General features: G+C 37.0%; 2 protein-coding genes across 5 annotated transcripts; one reads left to right on the top strand and one right to left on the bottom strand.

The window, feature by feature from the left end:
- The first annotated feature begins 305 nt into the window (after positions 1–305).
- On the top strand, positions 306–6,525 carry LOC105797014 (signal peptide peptidase-like 4). 3 transcript variants are annotated; one of them, XM_012626936.2, is made up of 15 exons: positions 306–533; positions 1,427–1,585; positions 1,724–1,835; positions 2,460–2,576; positions 2,753–2,904; positions 3,033–3,215; positions 4,038–4,072; positions 4,312–4,474; positions 4,690–4,743; positions 4,946–5,038; positions 5,160–5,302; positions 5,634–5,704; positions 5,917–6,000; positions 6,130–6,247; positions 6,337–6,525. In XM_012626936.2, exons 1-14 carry the CDS (start codon positions 399–401, stop codon positions 6,243–6,245), a joined length of 1,617 nt encoding a protein of 538 aa, XP_012482390.1. In that variant the 5' UTR covers positions 306–398; the 3' UTR covers positions 6,246–6,247; positions 6,337–6,525. The 3 variants fall into 3 exon arrangements, with proteins under 3 accessions (XP_012482390.1, XP_012482381.1, XP_012482399.1); XM_012626927.2 differs by having other exon boundaries at positions 6,130–6,525; XM_012626945.2 differs by lacking the exon at positions 306–533 and having other exon boundaries at positions 1,436–1,585; positions 1,731–1,835; positions 6,130–6,525.
- A 195-nt stretch (positions 6,526–6,720) lies between these two features.
- LOC105796996 (U-box domain-containing protein 33) lies at positions 6,721–10,586 on the bottom strand. Of its 2 annotated transcripts, XM_012626902.2 has the most exons (10): positions 10,446–10,586; positions 10,181–10,350; positions 9,924–10,054; positions 9,625–9,746; positions 9,417–9,518; positions 9,179–9,338; positions 8,793–8,930; positions 8,009–8,695; positions 7,116–7,850; positions 6,721–7,031 (listed from the first exon to the last, which is right to left on the bottom strand). In XM_012626902.2, the coding sequence occupies exons 2-10, from the start codon at positions 10,320–10,322 to the stop codon at positions 6,852–6,854; spliced, it is 2,397 nt and encodes a 798-aa protein (XP_012482356.1). In that variant the 5' UTR covers positions 10,323–10,350; positions 10,446–10,586; the 3' UTR covers positions 6,721–6,851. The 2 variants fall into 2 exon arrangements, with proteins under 2 accessions (XP_012482356.1, XP_012482350.1); XM_012626896.2 differs by lacking the exon at positions 10,446–10,586 and having other exon boundaries at positions 10,181–10,401.
- Between the last annotated feature and the right edge of the window lie 357 nt (positions 10,587–10,943).

The following is a 10,943-nucleotide window of genomic DNA, read 5'->3' as shown; positions in this document are numbered from 1 at the left end:
GTGATATTTTGTTAAATAAATTTTACAACATTTTATTAAATAAATTGTAATATTTATTTTCTATTGAAACAGATAAAAATGTTAAAATTGAAAAAGCGTGAAGTGCAAATCCCGACCTAGAGCGTCAACCACACAGGAAAAAAATATTAAAAAGCAAATCCAGTCAACAGCTATTACCAGACGGCGTTTATTTCATGTTCCAACCTTCAAACGACAACAACCGAAAATTAAAAATTAATAAAGTGATAATTTTTCCTTTTCTCCCCCCCGGCTTTCATCTTCTTCACATTATTTCCTCTTCAATTCGTTTCCCCCCCCCCCCCCCTTCATTTATCTCTTTGAAAGAAAAGGAGGAAAACCAATAATCCTCTTATTTCCTATGGTAAATCTTTCTAAATATGGAAATAAATTGGGATGTATTTATAGTAATTTTAGTTGTAGTTTTGAGTGCCAGGTTGGGTTCGGCTGGAGATATTGTTCATATCGACAACGTTGCTCCAAAGAGACCTGGTTGTTCTAATAACTTCGTTCTGGTATTCCCACAAAAAACCCCCTATACTTTACTACCTTTACTTTTTCCCCCTAGCTTTCTCATTGATGTCTGTTTGGTTGCTAAGAAAATGAACGATGAAAGAATCTTGCTTTTCTTTTTCTACTTATTGTCGGGTTAAGATTTTTTTTTTTTTAAAGTTGATATGTAGTTTAACTGTTTCCTTTTTTAGATTTATTTTCTCTAAATTATGACTGTCTTTTTGTTCTTCCTGTTTGATTGCTGGGAATATTTTATTTTCTGGGTTTGTTTGGATGATTTTGATCCTGATGAAAATTATTGCGAGTAATTTTATCTTTTGGTGATCCAAAAGGATAATGAATTGTATAATTTTCTTTGAGCTAAATTATCGTGAACTATGGTATAGGTTTTTGTTTTGTTATTAAGGCTAGGTGAGGAAATACATTATCTTTTTTAAGCATTGGAAAGAATAGTTTATCTAAACGAAGCTAAATAGTTATTTTGGGTTAATCTGTGGAAGACTCTTTTGTCATAATATTGGAATGGTGAAGCACTTGTAGACATTTCCTAACAGCCAAAGGAAGGCTTAATTTTAAAGTAGATCCAAAGTGCATTATACTTGGATTCTTTCCATTGGAATGTCTTTAATCTCCTAATATTTGCAAATTGAACTCAGCTTACAAAAGTTAAGTAAATAGTTAATACTTTGACATCTTTTTGTTTGTTATTTTCCCCTTCTAAATGTTGGACTTAATAATAGATTTTGTTACTTCTTTGCTCCCCTTTTAAAATTGAATTAGAGATGGTACTTGTTTAGTCATAATGATTTTTCTTGCTTTATTCATATTCTTTGGTACATCGTTAATGTAAATTATGAATATGGATTTTGTATTAGATTGATCCAATTTGTTATAGGTAAAAGTCCCAACCTGGGTTGAGGGTTTAGAAGACAATGAGTATGTTGGTGTTGGCGCTCGTTTTGGACCTACTTTGGAGTCGAAGGAAAAACATGCAAGCCATACCGAACTTGCACTTGCAGACCCTCCTGATTGTTGCAGCAAACCTAGGAATAAGGTTTTCAAATTCTGATCCTTTTTACAATGTATTCATCCAATTAGGTTCCTGACATATGCATGTGCTTTCATCTGATCAGTTTCCCTTACTCTGGTTCCTTTACTCTTTCGTAATCTTGAACATCCTCTCTGTTGGTAGCTTACAGGGGAAGTCATTCTGGTGCAACGAGGTAACTGTAGTTTCACAGTGAAGGCAAATGTTGCTGAAGAAGCTGGTGCTTCTGCCATCCTCATAATAAACAACCAAACAGGTATCTCATGTCCTTTTACGTGCAACTAGTAAGAGCTTGTCCATCTTGATGGCCTGTTGTGGTAAAAATTAATTCCATACCCTATGCTCATTCATGTACTACTTGCCTTTATTAGAGGCATTCTCTTGACAGATGGTCTCATCTCATTTTATAGTAAGTTTTTGTGTCTGAACTGAAAGAAAAAGAAGATTTTCTGTGCTAGATGCATGATAAGATTATTGCTTCAATTTGGAAATTTGAAGAAATTTTGTGGGCTTACATTGGCTTATGACATCTTTCCGTTTTTCAACTATAGCCATACCACAACTCTGATCAGAAAACTGCTCATGATCTTGCATTTCCTGTTCTTCATGATACGTGTTTAAATATCATTGCATTTTATTCATCCACATTCTGTATAGCTGTTTGTGATGTCAACACTTGCAGTCCTTGGAGCTTAGTTGAGCTACGATTGTGGTAGTATCAGATTCTTAATCAACTTAATCATAAAAGGAAAATAAATGTTACATTAAAAATGATAGAATTTATTCTTATGGCTAATTATTTACAGGTTTGGGCACTTGTCAGCAGTCCAAAACCTGTATTTGCTTTCTAAAGATTGAATCAGTTAATCTTATTCTACAGAACTCTTCAAGATGGTTTGTGAATCTGATGCTGATGTAAATATAAAAATACCGGCTGTCATGCTCCCTCAGGATGCTGGTTCACGTTTGGAAAAATATATAACTAACACCACCATGGGTATGACTTTCTTTCTTATGCATTTCTTTTATTACCATTGTCACACTTGATCCTGCCTTTTTGCTGTTCCAGAAAAATGCTTTCTTCTGATCTTTTACCTTGCTTGGGATGGGAATACCTATACGGCATTTTGTCAGATGGATTTTAAATTGTCTGCAATTTTCATCTTTATGTAGTGTCTGTTGCTCTTTACTCTCCAAAGCGCCCAGCAGTTGATATTGCTGAAGTTTTTTTGTGGCTAATGGCTGTTGGTACCATCTTGTGTGCCTCTTATTGGTCTGCATGGACGGCTAGAGAAGTTGCTATTGAGCAAGAGAAGCTACTCAAGGTCACTTTTATACCTTAATTTTATGCATTCTTTGTTGAAATTCTCTTCTAGCATATATGTAGCTAAGCTTTTTCAGTACAATTCAATCATTCATCACTATCTTATGCTGATTGATGATGTTTGCACAGGATGCTTCAGAAGAATTTCTACAAGTAGGAGCTGCAGGTTCAAGTGGTTTTGTTGACATAAATACAACATCAGCAATTCTCTTTGTTGTAATTGCTTCATGTTTCTTGGTCATGCTTTACAAGCTAATGTCATTCTGGTTTGTCGAGGTTCTGGTGGTTCTTTTCTGCATCGGTGGAGTAGAGGTGCGCCTGTCTTCATATATTTGTATGCTTAGCTCAGTGTGGGTCATTCCTTTCATCTTTTTGTTGGTAGTTCACAAGTTATTACTGATCTACTTCATGTTTTCTCCTACAGATTTCAATATTTTTGTTTGGAGTTTTATGATTTAACTAATGCTGCTAGTCTTCTTTTCTCGTATTTATATGCTTCTTTATTCCTGTTTTTGGTCTGTGATTCTTTGGAAAACTTTATCCTAAATTAATTCACACAGTCTGCAATGTCACTAAATGTGACTAATGGTTATGAACTAAGAAGCCATTTGGCGAAAGCTACATTTTTTTGCACATGCGCATCTTGTGCACATCGAGCACCATGATCTATGTCTGAACACTTTTCAGGAAACTTTATCAGATGCATGCCATTTCAGGGAAGAAAACAATTTTTTCAACATGAAAATCTTGAATCTGTTCCCTAGGAGGGGATACCAGTTTCAGAAGCTGTAATCAGGGACAACTTGTTCCTTATAGATAACCAGCATTTGTCTCTGTTTCATAGTTTCTTTGGTGGACTTGGTGATGTCTAGTCCTTTATGTTTTTACGGAGGCTAAGATTTTGACGAGAACCCATGCCTGTCTGTGCAATTTTTTTGAACCTCAATTCAAAAACATCTGTTGAATAAATATGCCTGGGTGTATAACTTAATTAATCAGAAGCCGCATTTGATTTGCATGTTATATTTTCCTGACATTCTCTTGAGACAAGGCCTGATAAAAAGGGCATAGGGTTGGGGGTTGAGGATGTTTCTTTAAGATAAGTGCTGATCCTTGTTATCCTTATGCTTCCAGGGCCTACAAACGTGTTTGGGGGCACTTTTAGCATGGTATGCATATTACTTCCCTGGTGCTTTTGCGTGTTTACGTGTACATCCTCTTGATTCTTCTGCTTCAATATGACTGTAATTAAACAGCATGAAAACCAAAGTCTCTCATGAAGATATGGAACAAGGAAGTCTTACAATGTTCTAAAAGCAACACTTTTCCCTAGAATACATGCTTTACTTTCAAGTTTTAGTGAGCAAGTTATAAGTCATATGACACTGACAGCTAAATATGCATGTAGTTTCAGGTGGTTTCGACGCTATGCAGAATCATTTATTAAAGTACCCTTCTTTGGAGCTGTTTCGCATCTGACACTGGCTGTTTGCCCCTTCTGCATAACATTTGCTGTTGTTTGGGCAGTGTATCGGCGTATCTCATTTGCCTGGATAGGTCAAGATATTCTTGTAAGACCACATTTTTTTGTATCTAACCATCATGTTTGTGATTAGTGCTTAAATGCTGATCGGTTGATTTTATTGTATTGTATCTGATGTCCTCAGTTGCTAGTAGTGACATCTCTTCACATTGAACATTAATATGCTTGGAACTTAGTTTGATTTACATTCTTTCTGTGAGGAACTGATGATATTTAAACCTCCTTGTTTGCCTTTTCAATCAGGGCATTGCACTTATAATCACAGTCCTTCAGATTGTTCGTGTGCCAAATCTCAAGGTGAGTACCTTCATTTATTTGGCTTTTTTCTACCTACTGCTTAGAGACACATGCACTTTTTTGTATTATATCGGTCTTATCTTGTCCATAGGTCTGTACATACTGGATACACATGCATGTAGCTAGTTTACATTTGAGAATAATTGAAGTGTGTCGGTTTATTCTTTTGATGCTCTTTAGTGGTGATTCTTTACTGAACCAGGTTGGAACCGTTCTTCTGGGTTGTGCTTTCTTGTACGATATCTTCTGGGTATTTGTTTCCAAATGGTGGTTTCATGAGAGTGTAATGATAGTTGTAAGTAATTATGAGCATTATTTCTTCACCATTGGAGATCTTAAGGGGTTGATATTCTTTCTATAGACTTGTTGGACCATTGAGGAAATGACGTTATCTTTATTATTTTTCTTCTATATAGGTAGCTCGTGGTGATAAGAGTGGAGAGGATGGCATACCAGTGCTACTAAAAATTCCACGGATGTTTGATCCTTGGGGTGGCTACAGTGTTATTGGATTTGGAGACATAATCTTACCTGGACTGATTGTGGCATTTTCTCTAAGGTTTGAATATTGGAACCTCAGCTGTCTGCTTTCCACAGGATTTAGAAATTAAATTTGATCTTTGTTATCTTTGCTGGTTCTTTATGCTTTTGTATGGTTTAAGACCTTATAAGATTTAACCATAAGCCAAAAGATGCTGATTGCAATTTGTTAGTGGCAATATTTACAAATATTTGTTTAAACCTGAAATTGTTGTTTTTGTTTGTTTCCGGAGTACTCTTATGTCTTACCTTCATTCAAATGTTACAGCAATTAGTTTTGTTCCAAACAAAGAGATTTGTTTCTTATGTTTAGTCTGTTCATTGACTGATAGTATTGATGAATTTTGCAGATATGATTGGATGACAAAGAAGAGCCTTCGAGCAGGATACTTTGTATGGGCAATGACTGCTTATGGTTTAGGTATGACAAATTGTAAACTTGCTGAGCCATCCAGTTGATATATGTGGGGAGTTTGACGGAACCAAGCCAAGTTCGAGTTTTACATTGTTTCAACTGTCCCTCAGATTTGTTGGACCCCTTGTATTGTGCAATATGAATATTATTTTGCAGCTTCCTTTTACTTCTCTTATGTCTTGCCCATTAATTCTCTATTCCTTAAATTCACTCCACAGGTCTTCTGGTCACGTATGTCGCCTTGAACTTGATGGATGGACATGGCCAACCTGCTTTGCTTTACATTGTTCCTTTCACACTTGGTAAGTGTCGATGAGATTAAAAACAGTGTGGTCGCTGTAACACACATGGCCATGCTCATAAACACCCGACAAAATGTCATCTTCCACTTTATTTCTCTTACCATTTATTCATCTATTGCATGGTTGCAGGTACCTTAATTACACTGGGAAAGAAGAGGGGTGATCTCAAAACTCTCTGGACAAGAGGAGAACCAGAAAGACCTTGTCCGCATGTGCAACTTCAGCCCTTAGAACAAAAGGAATAATGGTAATAAACTGTGAACAATAAGTAGCTCAACTGTTCGCCAGTTTTGGTGACTAGTACAGAAATCAGTTGAAAAGCTCTTACCCTTTCAGGTTGTAGAGAAGCATGTTATATTTGCAGTATTTTCAACACTTATAGAGACTGACAAGTAACAGAGTAACTTTTAATCCAGTTCAACTAATTCTATAGGAGTTTTACAGTCGATTCTGTAACCCTATGATCAGATGATGAGAAAGAATTAGATGAGTTCGAGACTGCAGTTCTGAGTGATTTTTTTTGCATGAATGTTGTGTTCCATGGAAGTAATTTTCTTTTTTTCTTTGAGAACCCGGATCACATTCAACATATCAGTAAATATCAACATCTGCAACTCTTTTTTTGCTTTTCTTATTCACAGCTTCCTTTATATAATATATATTTGTTGTCAATAACGCAAGATACATATTTTTGTAATTCTAGATATATAAAGTATTCGGTTTCTGAACTCTGACATTATAATATATATGCAAACAACATATAGGAATCATAGTATTACACTATTTTTTATAAACATGAAAGAGACAACATGGGGGAATAATCAAACATGTTGGAGGAACAAGAAAGAGTTTCAACGGTTTTCCTGCCATTGCTGAATAGCAGAACGAAGAGGAAAGTTGGGGATAAGATTGAGATTTGGAAGCCGGAGGTTTGTCATAGGGGAAGTATCATGGTCAGCCAGCCAATCCTGCAATGCAGTTGCTTCATAAGTATAACCGTCAGCTGCCATATGCGGATCACTCATAACTGCCTGTAATATCAATTGGAAAACTATGTTTTATTGGATTCAACTATATAATCTACTCAATGAAAGACCAAACGGAGCGAACCTAACCTGTAAAATGGGACAAATGAAATAAGATGGCGGTTCGCCATCTTCGTTGGACTCTGGAGCATATGCTATTGAGGCTACGGAAGGTTTCATCGTTTCAAGTACCTTCAAAACATCTGAAGCAAGATCAGGTCGACGGCTTCGGTTTATGTCACAGCATCTTATAGCCAAGTGAGTCAACTGCGCAACTTGGTGTGGCCAGTTCCCAGCTGAAGAATCTAAGAAGGAACTCAGATTTCCACCATTTAATAGCTCGCTTTGTGCACTCTCGGCTATACCCTGAGTTGATCTCCCACTAAGTAACTGTAATACTATGATGCCAAAAGGGTATAAGTCTAAACTGTGAGATACTCTTCTTGAATTACGAAAATCAGGATCAAGGTAAGGATTCGGATTGCTTGATTCTGTCATATTGCTCGAGTTTTCAACAAGAGAGAATGCACGGCAAGATCCAAAGTCGCTAAGTTTGCAGCCAAAGTTGTCATCGAGGAGAATATTCCCCGGCTTTAAGTTGCCGTGCACTAGTTTACCAGCATGTAGAAACATTAGTGTAGAACATAGCTGAGTAGCTATATGCATCCGAGATTGCCATGACAGTGGGGGCATGTCGTTCCTGCTGTTCAAATGATCTTCAAGACTTCCATTAGGAACATATTCATAGACTAAAGCCCTTTTCTCAGGGCAGGCTCCAATGAGATTTACTAGGTTCGGATGCCTCAATTTAATCAAATCATCAACCTGAAATACAGTAGAGCATACTCTATTTCATTCTATTGCAGATCGGTAACATCTTTGATTCTAAAAATTCTACTCTCAACAGTTGCATGTTAGCCTTTAAACTGAAAGACAACAATAAAATCTAAGATGCCTAATGAATGTATGATTTAGATTCGTACCTCCCGTAGGAATTCATTGGAATCCTGAAAGCTATTTCGGCCGAGCACCTTTATAACCACTTCAGTGTGACGTAGGGCACATTTATAGTATACACTCCCTCGAGCTCCTTCTGCTATCTTATACAATTGGTCAAAGTCTTCAGTTGCTTCCTCAATCTCTGACAGAGAGAACTCTATAAAGGGTTGCTGCAAATGAGAGTTTGAGGTATCTTCGGATTGTTTTCTTAAAAGCTCTTTGTTTATTCTAAGAGTATTTTCAAGCTCAACCTGCAGCTCATCCTTTTCTTTCTGGCAAATCTCTAACTGATCCAAAGTTGCATCATGAATCTCTGATACAGACAACTGATCAAGGTTGAATTGGTCCATATGTGTGCTTGAGGTCTCTTCTGCTTGTTTTCTCAAAAGCTCTTCAATCACTTTATGACTATTTTCAAGCTCGATTTGCAACTCATCTCGTTCTTTCAGGGAAACCTGTAACTGCTCCAAGGCTGATGATAATTCATCTTCCAATTGTTTCATCCTGCGCTCTGAGTTGGCAACTTGGCTTTCCAGTATAGAATTTTGTTCCCTAGAAACTGAAAGCTCTTCTCTCAGCCTCTTAATATTTTCAAGGCTCTCATTCTGTTTCGCAAGTGCTGTCTCATTTTCTCTCTTGCATTCATTGTACAACCTTTCTAACATTTTTGCCTACAATTCAAGGGCAGGGATAAGTAACCATACTAAATCTGAATTTGCAACTTCATAGAAGAGGGGAAAACAAAGCCTGAAATGCAGAAGACATTACTTGGCGCATAGCTCGGGTAGCATTCATTTCAGCTTTAACTCGCCTGTCGGACTCTTCAAATGCTTTCTGATTCGATGATTCAGCTTCCTTCAGTGCCTGTTCAAGTCGATCAAATAGTTGATCATTGCTACTTCCTTCCTGCCAACAAACCATGAACCATTCAAAGGCATCAGCATACATCAGTTCAAATCTGAAAAACGCTTCATTCCTCAGCTTCCAGGTCAAGACTAAGCTATAAAGACGACGGAATGGCAGTGGTGATAATCAACATATGACAATAGAGAACATGAATGTAGACGTTCTTGACATGTAGCTTTTATGGAAAATGAACTTCTACTGTACTATAGTGTTATGGTATATTGGGGCATTGATAAAGAATCACAAACCTCTCCAGAGTGAAGCACATCATATAGCTCAATCTCACATTCACTCTCCTCTCTTTCCTCGGACACAGTTGAGCCAAAAATACCAGCAGCTTCAGTAGAACTTGTCAAATAACTAGAGCCAGATGGACTTGGTGCATTTGATGATTGCCCAGTTTCAAACCTGCAGTAAAGACCTCGATGTCATTACAATGGAAGCAATTGGAACTTGTAATCTCATTAGTGACAATCAGTGAGCTACCTTGTGTGGACAAGGTGCTCCCTGCAAATGAACCAAATTTGGCATGAAAATGGTGCATTTTCGTTCACATATTGTGCTTTCTCAGACATCAGCCACATTCCCCTGCAATAAAAAAGTGAAGTTCAGCTGAAGAGTGAAGAAAGAAAGTAAGATCATTCATGACCGTTTAAGGAAACTGAGAACAGTTTAATAACAAAATTATTTGTACTCTGAGAAGTGCTCATCAGCTGCTGCGCCCATCACTAGCTTCTTGATATTGTGCCGACGAATCAGTTCCACAATCCCTTTTGCAACATCATCCATCTGGATATGTAGTCTTATGGCACTGACCTACACAATATTGAAGAACTGTTTCAGAAAAAAAGAAAAAGTACAACTCTCTGATTACAGACCCTATAAATCCATAAATAATGGAAGTAAATAAGTTTCCATTAAGCAAACACGGTCTTCTGCTGAGTTCAGTAGAGCCATTAAATGAGCAGTCAGTAGAGGAAGAAGAAATAGTACCCCAGCTTGACTACAAAAAAGAAGGTATTCATCCAAGATCCGGTTCATCATTTCCTTTCCAACTTCCTCTAGACCTCTGATTTGTTGTTGATCAAAAATGATTTCAGCTAAATTCCCATCGACTCCGTACACTCCATAAGGGGAGGGAAGAAAAAGAAGGAAAAAAAAAATCAGATTACATGCAGCTAAGAATCTCAAAGAACCATTAGAAATCAACAGTCCAAATTCATATACTACTAGAGAGAGAGTTGACTTACTGGATGAGATCATTTTGGAAGGCTGATGAACATGAAGAATGCAAACTTTCCGAGGCTTAAGGTTATGTAAAACCCATAACAAAGTGAGCTCACTTTCTTCAACTCCCCCCACTGCAACATATATGGTATCCTCACTACCCATGCTTCTCCTAATTACTCCCTCAATCCACCTGCGATGAAGTTGCAGAGATAGGGTCAGTTACAGCCAAAGCCAAAGCAATTTTGTTTCTATTTATCTGGGGTAAAAGTAGTAAACCAAGGAGACCTTCAAGGCAAGTTCCTAGTCAAGACGGGGTCCATGAAACTATTTCAAACAGGAAAAGATTCCCTGCGTTAAGACCTGTTGGGTGACTTGTCATTGCAAGCAATTAATCACCCACACCCAAATACTTCTTTAGTTTTATTAGTATTAATGTCAAAAAGGAAATGTTTGATTTCCGAACTCTTTTTTGGCTTTGATAACAAAAAAAAAAAAAAAAACTTTGGGATTTTTATAAACCCATGGTTTCAATGGTGAATGCTGGGTTCCACAAGCCAACATCATTTCTTCTTTATTCACTGGATTGGATATAGGAAGCATATTATTCCTTCTTTCTCTCTTAATGCATGCATTTCCTTAATTTTTCTGAAAGTGAAATCACTTTCATATGTTAAAACCTAAAATTGGATTATATTTATATATTTCTTAATAGATGATTGATAATTTCAAGTCTCATTAAATGTATTCCACATCTTCATCTATGAGATAAGCAGTTTTCAAACA

The sequence above is a fragment of the Gossypium raimondii genome, chromosome 7 (assembly GCF_025698545.1).
Source record: "Gossypium raimondii isolate GPD5lz chromosome 7, ASM2569854v1, whole genome shotgun sequence".
Classification (NCBI taxonomy): Eukaryota; Viridiplantae; Streptophyta; class Magnoliopsida; order Malvales; family Malvaceae; genus Gossypium; species Gossypium raimondii.
The sequence above is the reverse complement of the archived record's forward strand: the minus strand, read 5'-3'. Positions and strand labels throughout refer to the sequence as shown.